At 40.6% G+C, this 19879-nt stretch overlaps 1 protein-coding gene across 1 annotated transcript in view; it reads right to left on the reverse strand.

Annotated features, from left to right (window-relative positions):
* The window catches only part of LOC142013637 (endoplasmic reticulum aminopeptidase 2-like), a 38323-nt gene that overhangs the window by 12765 nt on the left and 5679 nt on the right, over positions 1-19879 (reverse strand). Inside the window, exons 4-12 of the mRNA XM_074995299.1 lie at positions 19206-19326; positions 16029-16183; positions 13167-13280; positions 12943-13074; positions 6124-6255; positions 4032-4100; positions 2391-2569; positions 2211-2290; positions 517-700 (exon numbers count right to left, since the gene is read on the reverse strand). Coding sequence (XP_074851400.1) covers positions 517-700; positions 2211-2290; positions 2391-2569; positions 4032-4100; positions 6124-6255; positions 12943-13074; positions 13167-13280; positions 16029-16183; positions 19206-19326 — 1166 coding nt within the window. The remainder of the gene's footprint in view (positions 1-516; positions 701-2210; positions 2291-2390; positions 2570-4031; positions 4101-6123; positions 6256-12942; positions 13075-13166; positions 13281-16028; positions 16184-19205; positions 19327-19879) is intronic.

A 19879-nucleotide genomic window follows, 5' to 3' on the forward strand; every position in this document is an offset into this window, starting at 1 on the left:
CCATCGTGGATGCAAATCACCTCATTGCAAACAGGGAGGTGACAGAACCTACTTGTACAACTGTGAACAGAATCTCTATTCCCAGTGTTCCTTTGAGGTCTCCTTTTCCCATTTTACATCTGCTAAATTAATGTCACCATGTGTGGCAGACAAAGGGAGGGTCTTTTAGAAGAAGGTGAGCTGGCAGAGAAAGGAATTTACAAAGATTTCATCTTAAGACGACAACCTGAGTGCTGCTCTGTGTGGAAAGTGACACCGCCAACCTGCAGATGTGTGCTTTGTTAAATATTTAAGTATTTGGTGCTATCAAAGGCAAGGGTTCAGCTATATTATTTGCAATCCAAGGGTGGGTGATGGAGCAATTTTGCTCAGACAAGACAAGTCTATCCCAAAGGATTTCATTTTGCAAGAGGGAGATTCTTGAAATATCTGATCCTTAAAGTCACAGGCAAAGTCCTGACAGCTGCAAACTGTGCCATAAGAATTATTCTTTTGTTAATAAAGAAGAATTATTACCTGACCAACTGAAATGCATTGTGGATCAGATTGGCTCGGTCCTTATAGCTAAAGAGAGTGTGGTTCTGATTCAACAGTTTAATGATGGTGTCCCATCCATTTCCCTCATAGTGCACAATGTAATAGCCAGTCATGTCCACATTGAATTTTACCCAATTGACTTCTTCCTCAAGTTCGATGGTATCTAAGAACAGAAAACGCTCAGTTACACACTCAGTCACATTCTCTAATGTGACCCAAATTACTTCCAGGCTATCTGAGCTTCAGAAAGGTGATTTGAATTCTTTGGAAAGATTGCATGGCATTAACCCTCAAGCCCTTTTTATTAGTAAAATGAAGTAATTCTCTAGAACATAAACACAGTTCAGCCAATTAAACCTTAAAGCTAGACATTTTTACAGTATGATCGTAAGTTTTGGTTCTTGTTTCAGAAATGATTTCTACAATTTTTAATAGCACATTTTAGGCAATTAAATCTCTGTTCTTGGACACAGAAATATATCCTGGCATTTCATAATCAATTCAGATTCCTGTACTGTTAGGGAGGTTGTAATAGTGAACAAGTTTTCACGTTCTGAGGGCCTCATTGATAGTCATTTATATGAAGAAATAAAGTAGAAAATAAAAATGTAATTCCATATTGATTAGTGACAAACATTACATTTGTCTGGTTCTTCAATGTCTTTGATTATGTTAAGTGTCTGTACTACAGTGCAGAGTGCAACCAGGTCAGCCTGCATTCTGAACACTCTGATATCAATTAGTTCCCCTCGAAAATGCTGGCAGGCTGGCTGGTGGAGCCAATTGCCCCATGAGCCCAAGGCTGATAAGAAATGCCACAGGAAGGAAGTACAAGGGTGAGAGAGTGGAACAGGTTTGGCTGACCTTAGTCACATAGAGGTTCAGAGTTGGGAAACCTCTGTTTCTCTCAGACCTCGTGAAAGGGCCAAAGCTAAGTCACATAGAGGTTAACATAAGTTAACATTGAAAACAGTTGCACAGGGGTTGTTGTGTAAAGGGAACTTAAAATAAAAGGACCGTTATTTGTGGTGGTAATTTTGTATCCTTAGTTATTTTTAAAGTTTCAAATCAACTGTAAGCACATAAGTTTGGAATTCCAATTGTCAGACCAGAGGGTTTGGAAATTTTATGATCTGCTTTGTTGCCGTATAAAGAAAAATTCTAAAATTATGCATATTGTAAAATGGTGTCCATGAAGGAACCCAGCAGTTTTTCCAACTGATGCACCCTAGTTTTCAGTTAACAAAAGTATAGGCAAATAAGACAGTTCTTACACTGTGGGGTTTCTGTGCTCGAATGCCATCAATGGAAATTCTGCTCAATTAAAGAATGCAGAATTTGGCCCTTTCATAGATACATAATAAATAAAGCAAAAATGATAAACCCTTCTCCAAAGGGAAAAATAAGTTGTAGGATGTCTAAAGGGAGATAATATGGCTATACAGAAAAGCAGACACAGCCACTTTTTTATAGTCATAGTAAAGATTTTCCAGCAATGTGACTATAAAACAACTGCTGCTAACATGGTCCCATTCTCCAAAAAGGTCCTGTATTTGTAACCACTGGGAGCAGGGATTTTTTTTAAATGACAATTTAGGGACTACAGTATAAGCAGGAGCAGTAATAAGAAACTAAGAATACAACACAAAACAGGAGTTGTAAAGCCACTACACCTGAGCGGTTCTTCAGTAAATGTCTTCCAATATTTTTAGAATGGCTTGTGATGTATGTCAAGGGAACATGCCAGAGGAAGCTAAAAAGAAGAGAACAGTAAAATTAGACCAAAATGTTAGTAAGTGTGCAGATATGTAAACTGAATTCTGCAGGTATCATCGGCATCTGCCTACACTTACCCAGTCTGCATTGAGGCCCACTGAGGCTCATGTGGGAAAATGCCTTTCAAGAAGCGTTCTTGTCTTATTTTGATTCTCTTCTGATTTTGTTCAACAACAATCAGTGGAATTCCTTTCTGGAGCGTCCAGGTGGTCATTATCTCTGCGATGTCGAAGTGTTCGTCAACATAATAGCTATACTGAAAACAATGCAAAATGGAAAGTTGGTTACCCCAAGTAAATTACCTTTCACTTTTCAGATAATATTATCAATCACTACTCTGAAGTCAAAAGCATCTTATTCTTTTATTTTAAAATTACAGGCACATCCACAAAGTTTCTTGAGAGAAAAAAGGACAAATATTTTAGCAGTCTTCAAGCAAATATGTATTTATTCTCAAGATAAGTACAGAGAGACTGATTCTCCTCTGTTACACAAATGTACATCAGGAGTGCCTCTGTTCACCTAAAACGAGTGAAAGCAAGGGATGTATCAGGTTCGCTCATTGTGCCCTTATCACAGGCACTCTGATGACCCATTTAAAAGGCTGAACAAATGTCTCTACATAAGAGCCACTTGTGCTAGACATCAGCTGAACAGACTGGATCTCCAGTGCTTTCAGTATGATAGCTAGTTCTGTAGGCATCACAGAACTGGGCGAGATCAGATTAAACTCTCTGTTGTTCTAATTATATCCAAGTTTTAGGCGTAACAGTAGAACAGGTTAATTATTACATTTCATGAGGCGAAACACCTGTAAACTTGGATTAACTGGCCGGAGCAAGAGAGAGTAGCCACAGTGTACCAGTGATTCTGACCTAAATATATGTTAAAAACGGAGAGCCATGTCGTCCACCTTTTAGGGCTGGTGGGCCAAAGCCCACTGCAGATGCTGCTAAGTTTCACGTGAATCTTAAAGCAGGATACTCCCACTTCTATACCAGTATGTGGCTGCCCAAGGGCACTGCCACCTCAAAGGCAAATTTGTCCTATTTGGGTTGATATAAGGGACACACTGAGAATACAAAGATGTGCTGCACCCACTCCCACTGGAGTGAAGGGTAACTAACTCAGTAATGATAAAACTTTTAAAAATATAAACTGAAGTGTATACAGGATTTTTTTTTTTTTTTTTGGTCATTGCTGTCAGTAACATAAGTAAGCGCTCTTGTTTTATATTTGTGTGTACACACCTGGTATTTTCCCCTTTAAGATGCTGATATTTTCTAGCCTGGTTTCACAAGTGATCACAGTAATGTCAAGCTGTATAGTGATGCTCTATCACATGCACAGTCAAAACACCTGGGTAAAGTCATCTGATGTATTTGACAGTGGAGCGTTGTTGGACAGTTTATGTTGATTAGAAAACCCTGATGGCCTTTTATTGTCTCATCCTTGTCCTTATTTCCTTGCCCCTACTGTTTTCCTTTTTTCTGAAGTTGTTTATTTAATATATTTCTCAAGAAGATTGGCTCATGACATATTTATCATATTTTATAAGAGATACAGAGACAATGTACACATACAATCTTATACCATCCTACTTCAGTACAACCACAGTGTCTGTAAAAAAAGGATTCAATTAAATTACAAGGATGAACCTGACCATTTCTTTCTGCACTAGGCTAATAAAGAGAAAGCAGGTAGCAATATGTACTCACTGCATTCTTAGCCATCTGACCTCTGCTGTAACAAAATTTACCAGAAGTAAAGTCCTCTTCTGAACATGTCTGCAAAATACATATTTTTAATTGTGGATTAGCAAGTCACACTGACAATAAGTCCCAGTTTCTTATTTTAGTATTAGGAGCTGTGGTATCAAACAAGAGAAACATTTCAGCCATTTACTACAAATTTAAAACCAATTCTACAAAAACATATTAAAGCCTTTAACACACTGGATCAAATCATCAAAGCCTTCTTGTGAACTGCACCCTGAAAAACATGAAATACAGCTCCCAAGTCATTTTCTGGTACAAATCAGTCACATCCAGAATTTGCCTTTTGTATCATCCCTGTTAAGATTGGTAAACCGTCTCTTAACCTTGATCCCAACTCAGTTATTCACCCCAGCCACCAAGAACAGTCCCATCTGTGCCGTGTGGATTTCTTTGATCGCTTGCCTAGAACTCCAGACACTATAACTCAGTGATCAGACTGCTCTTTTCTGGCTGCCTAGTTGTGATCTTCAGTTGCAGGCTGACTTCAATTGATTTTTATGACTTCTTCTTGATGTGAATAAACTTGACATTGCTCATAATCATGTCATTTTCAAAAACAGTTAAAAGGTACTGATTTGCTTTTTGGACATAATCTTTACAGATGTTACATATATTGTAGGAGACCACAGCCAGTTTGCTCCCTCTTTTTTTTTTTTTTTGATTTTTTAAATGTGGCCTGGGTGTGTTCTACAACCCCTCATGCTTCTCCCATTTGGACTGCACATGCTCTCACTTGTCTACTACTTTCAATTCGGTGAATTACTGCTTGGTTAATACTACTCAGCTCTACACTGACTTTTCCTGGTTTGCATGAATATGCCCAGATTGTAGAATTGAACACTGGGTAATTTTCTCCCTTGAATTTGGCTTATCCAATAGATGATGCTTTGTTGTTGGGTAATCTTGTCTATGGATTTGGCCCCAGCTAAATACTTTGTCTGAGGCACCTTCTGTTCATTATTAGATGGTGAAAAAGGGAGCTTTTCGTTGTGATATTGAGAGAATGAATAGATTCACATCACTGTATATGTAACAATGCAAACAGAAACATTAGGAATAAAAAAACTTCATCAAGGCAGTGGAATTGTACCAGGGATTGATTGATCTGACCACTGCACAACATCCTTATCTAGTGAAAAAGGGCATAGTTTCATCAAAGCCAATGAGGCTATGTTCATTTCCAGCCCTTGAAGAATCTGGCCATTGTCTTTTTGTCATCTGAGAAAGTGTACAAAATATGATCTTTAGTCTATCGAAACCTTTATTAGGTTAATGTTGTTATTTTTGTGTTTGAGACCTGAAGACTGAACTAAGACAATGCTTTGTCTTCTGGGCACTTCAACAAAGTCACATCTAAACTCAGCTGATGAATAGCCTTGCACTAATGATTTATATCCATTGCTAATTCCTCCAAATCTGAAATCATTCCTTGTACAAATAATAGTTCGTACTATATCAAAGGACGTACTGAGTTTATTATTGCTATACCAGTATTCAGGTCATCACCTCAATGCAGATGAATCTATTTAATTATTTTTTGTTCCCAGTGTTGTAGTTCATATTGTTACGTATACAGTGAAATGAGTCTATTTGTTCTCTGAACTCCATGTGTACAGCAGAATCCTTTAAGGCACTGACTTTGATCACAATCACTATGCTCTTCTATTGTGCAGCTCTCTTCTCTCTGATGTTTCTGTCAATGTGTCTCTTAAATTTTAAATCTGTTTGTATTCTGGAAACATTTTCTTTAAGTTTCTAAGATTTAAAAAGACTGTTTATAATTATAATGATTCACTTTCTGAACAGCTTTCCATTAAGACAGAATACAAGAATGTCACTGGGTTTGAAATTCACTCCGACGAACAAAGATAACACAAGAGCTATTCACCAGCGTGTTCTTAAAACTAGGCTTAAATGGGATTTAAACTGCATAGCCCTTGTGCTGTCCATCTGCAAGGCGTAAAATTTCACCCCAGAGGCATATGAATAGGAGTGCACTGTATGTTAGCTAAAGAAAAAGAAGGGAACTTACATTAGCCAAGCTGTTCCAGAGATCATTATTCTTTGCATTCCTATAGCTGTATTTCTTTAAGTAATGAATTATCCCATTCTGGAACACCTCTTCAGTCAGAAAGTTCCGCAGCATGTGTAAAATGCAAGCCCCCTGCAGATGATTTGACACAGTTGAATCAGCATATAAACTCAGCTGCCTGGAAATAGCTATAACTGTTATAACACAATGCAAAATTATTAACACATGGAGAATTTTGAAATCATAAAAGGTGAAAAGTCAAATAAATGAGCACCAAGACAAAAGGCCACAAATTATTTCAAGATGATGGCTGCGAACTGTAACTAATGCACAGAGGGTGAAATGAGACTAGGAGCTAGAGAAGGCTCCTAACAACACAGAAGCACTGTAGCTCTGATGGATTGAAAGACAGCTACTTAGGGGGTAGGAAAGGGGGGATGCTGCATCACCTGTGTAGGGAAGAAATAGACTTGGAACCAGACCCTCCTAACCCAGTGTTTAGGGGAGGTTTGGAAGCAGGCGAGAGAAGAGGTGTGAGCATGTCCAGTGGATCCATATTTAGGTGGAACTAGTGAACACAAACCCACATGCAGCAGGTGCGTAAGGAACGATGAGCCTTATTCTAACTGAAAGTAAGTAGCTACAGATGTGCCCTTGCCCCACCCATAGGTTGGAAGTTGGATTTTGTCCTTCTTCAGCTCCCACATAGTTCTCTGCAGAAAATAATTTCTCTTTGGGGTTAAACGTAGTGCTGATTTATGCCCCATTCAACTCCATAGACTTCACTGGGATAGCATGGAGTGTAAATCAACACAGAAGGTGACTCCCAAAGTAATTGATGGACTTAATATATAACTGGACTTAGTCCTCCTAGCCTGGCCCATGAAGTAATGACAGGAGTTGTGGGATGCACAATTTCATCTGAGGTCACATGAAATAAAATGCTTTTGGTCATCAGTCAAAAGAAGTTTAACTAGAAGGGGGAAAGGAGGAGAAAGACAAACCTGATGAAAGGCTGAGCAACAAGCTCAGGAGAGATGTCAGTCAGCATAAAAACAAATTCACTTGGCAATTCAAAATTGCAATTAATAAAATTCTGTAAGAGTCTAATGCTGGCAGGCCAGTAAGTCAGAGCCATAGGCCAATTCACTTGTGTGTGAGTATCAAAGAAATGCCAAGTGCACCAATTTACTCACATGTTAATTTGGTTCAAAGGAAATGTGAATGATATTGTCTTCACTTATCTGTAATTTGTTGAATGCTATTGCATTACATTGCTTGTTCTTAATGCACCCTAGATCAAAAGTGTGTGTTAGTATTAAGATGAAAAATTACTGGATGAAACCTAATGGAGGATTCGGTTTGGGCCTATCACATTGTATTTACACTATATTTATCCGTCACATGAAATTGGATCCTTGTAAATGTAAAGACTGCTAACTTCAAAGCATGCCTCGTTGTGTTTGATGATGGAAATTTACAGACTGTTTGTATTCAGTCAACAAAGGAAGAAACCGTTAAGTGAATGAAAATGCCTGCCAAACTGCCTTTCCTGGAAAGACACTATTGGGATGAAACCTGGAATTGATTCTGTAGCTCTGAACAGTTCTGGATTCTAACAGGGTGAAATACTGAATAGGTGGACAGAGAGGTCCAGAATTATTCTATATAAACCTGAAGAACTTTTGCAAATTTACCAGAGTATTACAACTCTGTTATTATTTTGGATTTGCAAACTTTGATTCACCTATTAATGTATTTTACCTGCATTAACCACTCAATAACTCTAATTTCTTTTTCTTAGCTAATAAACCTATAGTTAGCTGCCAGTGTTGCTGTCGGTAGAAGATCAAGAGAATCAAATGACCTGGGGTAAATGACCAATCCTTTCGGATTAAGCATAAACTAATATGTCTAGTTTGTCTGGGTGGCAAGATACGCTGGAGAGCCTAAGAGGACTGTTTGTGAGTCCCTGGTGAGAATAATGCAGTAATCCAGGAGTGTATATTTGTTACTGACTCCGAAGAATCTAATTACAGACTATGCCGCCAATTTGGGAAATGTGGTTTGTATTTTGACAGCCTGGCCTGACCTCAAACACAGTTGTGAGCTACTTTAGACAGCGACAGAGAGATTTAGCTCTTTAATGCAAAACAAATCTAAGAAGGTAACAGGATGTTATAAGATTCAAGTGGAAATTTGATCTTCAGGCTTCTTATTTTGCCTTCATTTTACATAAAACATATCTCATGTTGATATTTACAGACAGCCAAAAGGAAAAGTGCTTCACTTAGATGAGGTGGGGAAGGTGTGCTAACAAAACAAAACAGCAGTCAGGTAGCACTTTAAAGACTAACAATATAATTTATTAGGTGATGAGCTTTCGGGGATCTGAGGAAGTGGGTCTGTCCCACGAAAGCTCATCATCTAATAAATTATTTTTTTAGTCTTTAAAGCGCTACATGACTGGTGGTTTGTTTTGTTAGAATACAGACTAACATAGGCTACCTTTCTGTTACTATTCAAGGTGTGCTAAGTCAGAAGATGACAGCATCTTTTTAGTCAAATTCTCATCAGCATGAGTTGCTTGGGACCTCACTTCAAGTTCAATCGACTGGATAGAGATACAGGGCTAATTTGAGGGAGAAGCAACTCCAACTGCAGGGAGCACATAAACTACGAGGAAGGAAATGCTGGTGGGAGGCTGAAGTGCATAGGTGACTCGTGGTAGCATTTAGGACGTGCCCCATCCTGCCAAAATTTTAACTGCTAAATGAGGTGTCTCCTTGTGCCCCCTCCCTTTCCCTCTGGGTGGCCCTCCCTGAACCCTTATGCCAAAGTAGGAAGGACTGGCTGCTGCCAGCTGTGGTCTCTCCCCACACAAGTAAGTGAGAGAGTTGACTGGGGGAACTTAAATATTAAAAAATAGCACAGCAGATGGTGGCCTGCTGAGGTGTGGGTCTGTTGTTAAGGCCTGACAACTCACAAGGGGACCCCTCCTTTGACAGGAAGACATTCGCTATACAGTCTTGCAAACTGCTCAGACAGCTGTCCCATGTCAGAATACTATTTTATTAGATAATTTTAGTTTCTTTCACAATAGACAGATCATAAATTACATCCATTCAGAATAACTTGGCCAAGCATACAATTGTATCAGGACAGCTAAATGCAGACCAACTATAACATCGCGATGTGAGAAAATGATCAATTTAAAAGCACTTGTAACCAAAACATGACCACTCATTCCAGCATCTTTTTTAAATTACATATAGATGACGAGATTAAATGAAGGAAGTACTTTAGTTATTTTGGCTAATATGAGAATGATTTAATTAAGAACTTTTAGAATGGATGAAAAATTGCAGATGAAATTCCATATTCATAAAGAAAAATGGAAAGAGACATGCTGAATTCTGTCTCTCTCTCTCTGGCTACGTCTACGCTAGCCCAAATCTTTGAAATGGCCATGCAAATGGCCATTTCTAAGATTACTAATGAGGTGCTGAAATGCATATTCAGCACCTCATTAACATGCCACCAGCTGCGGCTCTTCAAAATTGCTGCTTTTCACTGCCGCACAGCTTGTCCAGACAGGGGTTCTTTTCAAAAGGACCCTGCCAACTTTGAAATCCCTATTTACACACACACAAATGCACACACTTCTTAGGGCACAATCCCGCAATGTGCAGCTCTCTTTGAATTATAAAGCGTGGCACTATCCCAACTATAAGATTGAGACTTCAGGGCTCAGTCTCTTTCCCACTGAAGTGAACAGACATTTTGATATTTAAAAATAAGCAGTCCTGTAGCACCTTAAAGACTAACAATATAATAAATAAAATTGTTAGTTTTTATTACTTGAGAAATAAAATTGTTAATCTAAGATTCTACTGCTTGGGTTTCTTTGTGAAGCTTTAGACTAACACAGCCACCCCTCTGAAACTGTTTTGACATTTGTTACAATACCAGGCTGTACAAGTGTTTTTATTTAAACATATTAACAGGGTCTCATTTGCAAGGTGCTGTCATTTTTCTTTTTTTCAGTGGAAGGTCAGAATACTTATCTCTACAAAGGGTTTTATAAAGGTTTATTTCATCCCCCCGACACACATACATTTTGTTCTTTTATAAAGGCAAGTTGTTAATATTTTTTCAATGCCAAGATTCCAATCTGTGCTGCCTTAGTTAGTTAGTAGGCATCCTTCGATCCCGAGGGATCACGGGTTTGCGCCCCAGTTGGACTGATTCGAGCAGCGTCTTCTGTGGCTGTGCAATCCAATCCGGGAGTGGCAGTCCTTTCTGCACTGTGAGCAGCAGTAGGCAGATCCACGGGCATGGATCTTCCTGAGGGCTTTCCTGTCTTCCGCTTCCTTCACCAAGGTAGCTTCATACATAACAAGAGCTTCCTTCCCTCCCTGTTTCCAGGCATGCCTGTCTGAGGTGAGCGAATGCCAGGTGTTCACACTGATAGAGAGAGCGCTGAGGTCACGCTTGCACATGTCCTTGTAGCGCAATTTAGGTCGCCCTTTCTGCCTCTTTCCAGAAGCCAGTTCACCAACGAGGAGGTCCTTAGGTATTCGGCCATCCGTCATGCGTGAGACATGGCCCAGCCAGCGCATACACCTCTGTTTGAGAAGGGTGAACATGGAGGCGGTGCCTGCCCTCTCAAGCACTGCACTATTGGGGACCTTGTCCCGCCACAAGATACCGAGTATGCGCCTAAGGCAGAGCATGTGGAATGTGTTGAGCCGCTGCTCTTGTTTTGAGCACAAAGTCCATGTTTCACTGGCGTACAGCAGCATGCTGAAAACACAGGCTGTGTAGACCTGCACCTTGGTGTGTACAGTGAGCTTATCGTTAGCCCATACTCTCTTCGTCAGCCTGGAGAACGTTGTGGCGGCATTTCCAATGCGCTTGTTGATCTCACTATCAAGTGACAAGTTGTCCGACACCGTCGACCCTAGGTACATGAACTCATGGACGACTTCCAGTTCGTAGTCTAGCATGTTGATAGATGGCTCGTTACCCACGTTTTGGCCCATCACCTGGGTCTTCTTTAAGCTGATTGTGAGGCCAAATTCCATACATGCATCCGCAAAGCGAGTTATGAGTGACTGCAGTTCCTGCTGAGTGTGAGCAGCAATAGCTGCATCGTCAGCAAAAAGGAACTCCCTTAGATGCTTCGTAAGCACCCTGGTCTTCGCTCTAAGCCTCGACAGTTTGAAGAGGTTGCCGTCCATTCTCGTGCGGAGAGAGATGCCCTCTGTAGCAGTTCCAAAGGCATATTTGAGCAAAATTGCAAATGTGGGAACTGAGAGAATGCTGAAAATCCAGCTTCAAACACCAGTGGGCATGGTCAACATCTTCAGCATCTATGCGCCTACTTTAACTTCTGCCCAGGAAGTTAAGGACAAGTTCTATGATGAACTTAGCATTGCCATCAGTGAGGTACCTTCATTGACACTGGCAAGACTTGTGACCCTTTAAAAGTATGCGAGTTTGTCCAAGCACTAGAAGAGGCCTTGCCCCGCCTGGACAACACTGATTTCAGCAAGAGATGGGAACAACTAAGGGACGCTATCTATAATACTGCGATATCTACCTTTGGGAAGAAGACAGTCAAGTCTGCCGATTGGTTTGAAGCCCACACTGAAGTGCTGATGCCCCTGATTGAGAAGAAGAGACAGGCACTGGCTGCATACAGGTCCTCTCCCAGTGAGGTGAACCTGCAGGTACTCCAGTCTGCTCGGAGTCAAGTGCAGCAGGTTGCTTGGCGGTGTGCCAATGATTACTGGCTCCAACTCTGCTCCAAGATTCAGCAGGCCGCAGACACTGGTAACATGCAAGGAATGTACGATGGGATCAAGCAGGCCATCGGTCCATCACAAAGAAAGACTGCCCCACTTAAGTCGGCCACAGGCGAGGTCTTGAAGGACAGAACCAAGCAAATGGAACACTGGGTGGAACACTACTCACAGTTGTACGCCAGAGAGACTGTAGTTACAGAGAGAGCCCTGAATGCCATTGAGCCTCTGCCCACCATGACTGAACTCAACGCTGAGCCCACCTTGGAGGAACTCAGAGATGCGCTAAAAGCACTCTCTTCTGGAAAAGCCCCAGGGAAAGACGGTATTCCCTCAGAAATCCTCAAATGCGCCAATGGTACCCTAGTTTCAGAGCTGAATGGAATACTTTGCCAATGCTGGAGAGAAGGCAGCGTACCGCAAGATATGAGGGATGCTAACATTGTTACTGTCTACAAGAACAAGGGTGACAAAAGCCACTTTAACAAGCATCGCGGCATCTCCCTTCTCAGTACCGTAGGGAAGCTATTTGCACGTGTTGTTCTGAAGAGGCTCAATGTTCTTGCGGAGAGAGTCTACCCTGAGTCTCAGCGTGGGTTCAGAGCTGAACGGTCCACCATAGATATGGTTTTCTCTGTTAGGCAACTACAAGAAAAGTGCAGGGAGCAGAACAAACCTCTGTATATTGCCTTCATCGACCTGACCAAGGCATTTGACCTCGTCAGCAGAAAAGGTCTGTTCGCGATTCTGGCTAAGATCGGCTGTCCCCCAACTCCGCTCAGCATTATTAGGGCCTTCCATGAAGGCATGAAGGGGACCGTCGTATACAACGGATCTACATCCGAACCCTTTGAGATTCTCAGCAGAGTGAAGCAGGGGTGTGTGCTGGCTCCAACACTGTTCTTTGCAGTTTTGCTCAAATATGCCTTTGGAACTGTGCTGCCTATAGCATTATAAACCAGCCACATAACTGAAAAAATTGCCATTACATATGAATATGAAGCAGATTTACCTTGTCATATGACACAGTATCAAACATTTCCTTTATCTGTGTTGGGTTTTCTGCTTTTGAAGATATGGAGCGGGATGAGTTCAGAGAATCTCTTCCCATTGCTGAAAAGCAGGTACCTAACAAATAATCATTCTGGAAGATTGAAAAAGATAGTTATTGTATATTCAGTTCAGGAAAAACATTTTGAATTATGAATGAATCCAGTAACAATATACCATACATACCACTTGCAACTCTGGGTATGTGGCATCAACAGATATAAATTCCATGTATCTAGCAAACCCTTCATTCAGCCAGATGTCATTCCACCATTCCATGGTAACCAGATTACCAAACCACTAAAAATTGATTAAAATAGAGTTTCAGAAACAGATAAAGAAGAGAGAAATGAACTCAGACAAATGGTTCATCAAGAAATAGTGTTCATTAGTAGCTCTCAGACAGAGAGGAAGAATAAAGAACTTTTTTCCCCCCAAATGGATCAATAATATATGCCTGATTTCCAATTAATAGTGAAACACCTGTTCTCAGTTTCAAAATGCTGATAAGTACATTAGTAATAAATCTATCGAGAAGGCCACATTCTGGAAAGTGTTGTGCCATGTCCAGCATCCTAACCCCAGTCTTCCCTGAGGACAGGATCTGGGCTTGGGCCATTTCTTATTGCATAAAAGAATGAGCCTGCCAGTCAGGAATCACTCAAAGCACTCAAAGTTATGCCACCACTTAGCAGGGAAGGGCATTTACTAACTATGGGTGAGTACAGGACGCATCATTACAACGTGTTTGCTTATCACACTGGTCTTAATCACTAATTTCTGTTTCTTTAAATAGATAATATGGGGAGTATATCTGACTTTGATCTACAATTAGGAAAACCATTACAGTACACCCCTGACTTACGTGGAGGTTCCATTCTCGCAATCCCCGTGTAAGTCAAATTTCCTGTGCACCTCAGGAGAATCAGGAAACTGGTGAGGGCACCAGCCCTGCTCAGTTTCCTGGCTCCACTGAGTGGAGGGGAGCCAAGGGCCAGGTGGCAGCCTGGCTCCTGGCTCCCCTAGGCTTGCAGAAGCCAGGAAACTGACCAGTTCACCAGCACTGGTCAGTTTCCTGGTTTCCACACTGTCATGGAGCCAGGAACCAAGTGGCAGCCTGGCTCCTGGCTCCCCTTCACTGGTGGGAGCCAGGAAACTGACCAGCACTGATAACTGGTCAGTTTCCCAGCTCCTGCAAGCCCAAGAGAGCCAAGAGTCAGGCTGCCACCTGGTTCCTAGCTCCTCGCCGCTCTGGGAGCTAGGCACAGCTTCTCCTCGGCTTCCCCGACCACGGTAAAGCCAGGGAGAAGCTGTGCCACCATGGCTGCCTGCCCAGCTCCCCACAGCTGGGAAAAGCCAGGAAAAGCCATGTCATGGCTGGCTGTCCCCTGACTTCTCCCAGCTGGGGGAAGCCAGGGAGAAGCCATGCCACTGCGGATGTCTGTCCCCCAGCTTCCCATAGCTGAGAAAGCCCAAGGCTGCAGTGGGGAGCTAATGGAGCTGCTGCGCTACCCAGCCCTTGGGATTCCCATAATTTTGACTTGCGCTTAACTCATGTTAACGCAAGTTGAGCAGAAGTTGAAATCATGCATATCGGGGACAAGAAGAATACTAGATCGGGGACAAGAAGAATACTAGAATAAATTTTTTGAACATAAATTAATGTCACAGGCATTTAGAATGTTTCACGGGTTTTATTACAAAAAAGAAAAGTGTTTTTAAGGCCAAGTCCTGCTTTCCTTACTGACATACATAGTTTGTTTAAAGTCACTGGGACTACCTTCAGAAGTCAGGTGAGTAAGACTTGATTCAGAGTTTACTAAATACATTATTTACTAAATTTCTAAAGTAGCTTTGAGAAATATAGGTATGTTTCAGTATACTAGCTCAAACAAATAGTTAATTTCTGTATCTACTATAACAGACAATTGGAAATCTACAATTCTATCTATTAATTGGAAATTAATAAATCAAAGCTAGACCCGTTTATGAATCAATAGAAAATCAGTTTTTAATATCAGTGATTTATTCGGTATCACCAGTTAATCTGAAGCTCTGTGATGAATGAATGCATACTAATTCCTTAAAATGCAGTTTTACTCAGCAAAATGACAATTCAAAAATGGCAACTTCCTACTCAAACATATATGCTACGTGTGATCAGAATCACGGCTGTTTTCTAAAATGGCAAATATAAGCGTTTACAACTTTTGACACCTCTTAGAATTTCAGCACCAACATAGTTAAGAACTGGATTCTCTTCACTGATATATATCGTCACTTCAGAGAAGACAAAATGTCTCTGTGGTTATATAAAAACAATGAGTCAAGAGATCTAGTTTCAATTGGCATCTCTGAGACTGACTTTTTATGTTACCTTGGACAAGCAACTTTAACCACTAAGCATCCTAATTTCACAAGGACTTCAAAGAGAGTAGTCTCAGAGGTATTTCCACTCCAAATGGCTAAATGTAGTGCCTTGCATGGTGAACACAGAGAGTGAGTAGTGACTGCTTCTGAAAGTCAGGCAATTAACTTCTGTGAGTCTCCGTTCCACACTTGCTAAGAGCAAAGAAGAAGTGACAATACTTTCCCTATTTTATACGAACTCCGTGTGAATAGTTATTTGTAAAATGCCTAGATGCATTAGTGGGGAAGGGTGTTATTTAAGAAGACAGAATGTTTAACAGGGGCCAAACATTTATACTTAGCAAAATGCCTGAAAGCAGCAAAATTTCACCATTTAAGTGCATAGTCTGGCCACTATTAATGCTTGTGCTGAACAAAGAGGAGGAAATCAGTTTAACGCTCAGATATCAGTCTGAGTCTGAAGAGCTGGGAATTAGAAAAAGACATCTTTTCCCCTCTAAAATGAACACTTTTAAATTTGACACGCTAGAGACAATGTACATGGAATCCATTATGCTGTTTTTACGGAGCCAGTTTTCAGGGCAGAAATACTTTAAAATGCTGTTTTGATTAGTATCTACAATACATATCTGTCACGTCCTCATGGACTTGCATAATACACTATCCAAACAAGACTACCTGATGAGCAAGTTCATGTCCTATCACCATGGTAACCCAAAGTTTGTTAGAAGCAGAAGAAGTCTCAGGATCATAAAGCAGAGAAGTCTCCCTGTATGTGGTCAGGCCCCAGTTCTCCATGGCTCCTGACTGGAAGTCAGGGACAGCAACAAGATCTGAAAAACACTTCAACTTAATATACATTGATATGCAGGTCATTTGAATCAGTGCTCAAGGACTTGTCTACACTGGCCCTCAACTTCAAAGGGGTCATGTTAATCAGGGTGGCAGGACATTACTAATGAAGTCCTGCGGTGAATGCACAGCACTTCTTTCGGCTAATTCTCCCCCGCAGCAACTTCAAAGTGTCAAATTTCAAACTTCAAAGTGCCGGCATTTGTGTAGCTGCGGGCACTTCAAAGTGCATTTACTCCGCTTCCATGTTCACCACAGCGCTTCACGAATAATCTCCCTTCACCCCGATTAATATTCCCCCTTCAAAGTTGGGGGCAAGTGTAGACCCAGCCCTAGTCTAGTAGAGGAAATACTAAATGAAACTGTCCCCACTGCTAGTTTGATTCAGCACCCATTGAAATTGCTGCGAGTCTTCAGTTGATTTCAATGGGAATTGATCAGGCCAAATGTGACTCACAACAATCACATATTTAAATCTTTTCCAACTGCCAACAGCGTTTTGATGGCCTATAGCTTTTAATAGCTACAGGAACTAACGTTCATATACAAAGGAAGTACCTATTTACAGTGCTTCCTGCAACCAAAAGATGATCAAAAGTGAAGTATTCTGCTGGCGTTGTATAATTTATCAATTGTTATCAAAGAATAAGTATTGCCAAGAGAAGCTAGACTTGCTCAAACAGACTATTCCGTAATTCTTAACCTTTCCAACAGTGGAAGAAAGGATTTGGCACCACAAAGTAACTATTTCTGTTTATTATTTTTTATAAAATGAATTCCCTATTTTTTAAAATATCTTGATTAATAATTTGGCAAAGCATCCTGAGTCATCCCCCTGAGACCCTCATAATTGTCTAGCCTTCAGGATACTTGGCTCTGGAGGAGGAGAGATTGGGTTAAAGTGGTGAGTGGGGAGGGCTGGGGGCTGCCTGGTTCTGGAGGAGGGGAGGAGGATTGGATTAAAAAAAGGGAGCTGGCAGTGCCTGGATCTGGAATACTATGCTTGTTATCTCAAGTAAGTGATAAAATTGTTATTCGTACAATTTTAGTTTAGTATTTATAATTACAACTGAAAGGGTTTAAAATGGACAAATTCCTTGTGAAAACAAAGAATACAACTGTAGATTTGGAAGAAGGCAGTGCACAGGAAACCCTATCAGAAACATTGATTTAGCTGTGGCCCTCAGCAGTCTGAAATCTAGGTTTGATTTGATTTCATTCAAAACAAGCTCAAATTTCATGTTAATTATAATTTTCCTTGTAATTTCATGGATCACTGTTCATTGATGTTTGCATAGAATATATACATACATATGAATAAAAAATTGGACTTATTTTTATGTTCATCTAATATTTTATATTTATCCACTTTGCACAATTATAAGTATGATGGCAAGTTTATTGCCTCTAGGCAGTTTCTTCCAAACACCCAGTTATGATTAAGTTTTATTAAACAAATGTGTTGTAATGGTGGAAAAAAAATTTACGCATCTGAAATTTGTGGGTATTGGGAGTACATTTTTTTTTAAAAAGGGGTACCTTGTAAAAAAAAAAAAAAAAAAGGTTGAGAGACACTGTTACAAGGTACTTTTTTTGAAAACTATTTGGTAGTCATTATGGTCCTAGTAAAAGGCATGTGACAATTTTGTATAAGAAGTCATGAGTTCCTCCTATATGATGTCATTAACACGTTCAAGCCAAAACAGCACTGCCCAAACACGAGTTGGAAAACTTGTCTGTCCTAAACAAAGATGTCTGTGTTCTGCTTATTTAGTGTTTAAATGCAAGCTTGAGTCATCAAAGAAGAAGGGAAAACAAAGTTCAAACAACTGAAAAAAAACAGCAGGGGCTATCCTTCCACATGTATTTTCAGGCTTCTGATTCTCAGCTGAGTATGTTTTTCAGCAAAGGAACTGAAACTATGAAAAGAAGAAAATCATTTGAAGGCACCCCACTCTCTACATGTCACATGAATTGTAATTGAAGAGACAAAGCAAGTAGGTGTTGAACTCTGAAGGAGGGGTTCTGACTTACTGAAGTTGTACAGCAAGACTGCTGAAAGCACGTGGTGAGAAAGTTTTGCTTTGAATATGTGTTGAGTTAGGCATTAAGAAGCATTCTATCTTTACTACTCTTGTAATCATGTCTGACTTTTCTGCCTCATTATTAAATTCATTTAAAATTTCTGTCTTTGTAGATAATAAACTTGTTTTACCTGATTCTATGTGTTCAAGATTGTGTGTCTGAGATGCTCCATATGGGCAACAAGTTGTACATATATTATTTCCTTAAGAGAATAATGGACTCCATATATTTGCACTTTCCAGGAAAGGGCTGAGAAATACGGGATATAGGTCTCTGGAGAAAAAAATTGAGGTGGGGCATGCATTGGGTTCACTCTTTGGCAAATTAAGGCTGGTGATAGCAAAGGTATGGCTGGCTAGCTGTAGCATATACGGGTTGAACCTCTCGAATCCAAATGCTCTGATCAAACAACATCCGTAATCTGGCATAATTTTAGTTAGCCGGATGACCACTTATCATGGCTGGGGTCAAGTCTCCTGTAGTCCCATAAAGTTTGTTTGGCTCTCAAACCAGCTTTGGCTCTCAGTGTTCTGTGCTGGTATTTCACCTTAATTTACCCCTAAATGTCTTCTAAGAGCGCAGTAAGCAGTGAAAGTGTTGGTAATGTGTTAAAAATATGGAACTCCCGTTGCCTGTCAAATTCTCTCATCCAGCACCAGTTTGGTCCCAAAGGTGCTGGACTAGAGAGGTTCAACCTGTATAGAGACATAGCTGTGACTGAGTAACAGGCTGGAACGTGTTTGTGAGCAGCAAGGCATTACAGGGCAGGATGACTCCACTACTCATTAGTCTTGATTATACCCTGCTATGTCACACTATATAAATATAAAACAATAAGTAAATAACATACTCATATTTACTACCCATCTAACAACCTCCTGCTTTATTAAACATTAAGCAAAGCTTTCACCACATTACCTTGTTTAGGGAGAGGGTAATAGATACCGAAATATTGCTCATAGAATTCCAGTATCTTTATGGCAGCTTCCAGTGCATAATGAGCTTGATTTACTTTCTCTGGAGTCGCATATACTGATACCTGTTGGATAAATAAAGCTACATGATATAGGTCTTAAAGTACAATGAAGCAGCTTATTGGCTGACTTTAACTTCTATTGAACTTTAAGAATGGGCTGGATACCAAAAAGACTTAGGCACTGTGACAGTCAACATTTCAATGTGTAACTTTTAAGTGCCTAGAAAAATCACTGGAATAACCATACAATACACAAGCCTGAGTTAGGTGCTTAGGATCCCTGTATAATAAATGGGGGGAAAAAAAAGAGGTGCCACAAAATGCTATTCACAAAATCCACTATACTAGGCAGGGCACCACTGAAACTACTCAATGGGAGATGCTGAGGAAAAGGGTGTATTCTAAGCCTCACCCATTGCAGAACTAGGTACCCAAGTGCAGTCTGCAGGGAGAGACACTTAACTCTGCTGGTAGTCCACAGGCAGAAACCTCTCCTGGCATAAGCCATCTAAGCCATTTCTTGCGAGGAAGAGTTAGTTACATGCCTCACTCCACAAAAAGGAGTAATACCCCGCCTTCTATCCCTACCCCACAACACCCTTTTCCCTGGAGTCCC

Source organism: Carettochelys insculpta, chromosome 5 (genome assembly GCF_033958435.1).
Source record: "Carettochelys insculpta isolate YL-2023 chromosome 5, ASM3395843v1, whole genome shotgun sequence".
In the NCBI taxonomy this organism is placed as follows: Eukaryota; Metazoa; Chordata; order Testudines; family Carettochelyidae; genus Carettochelys; species Carettochelys insculpta.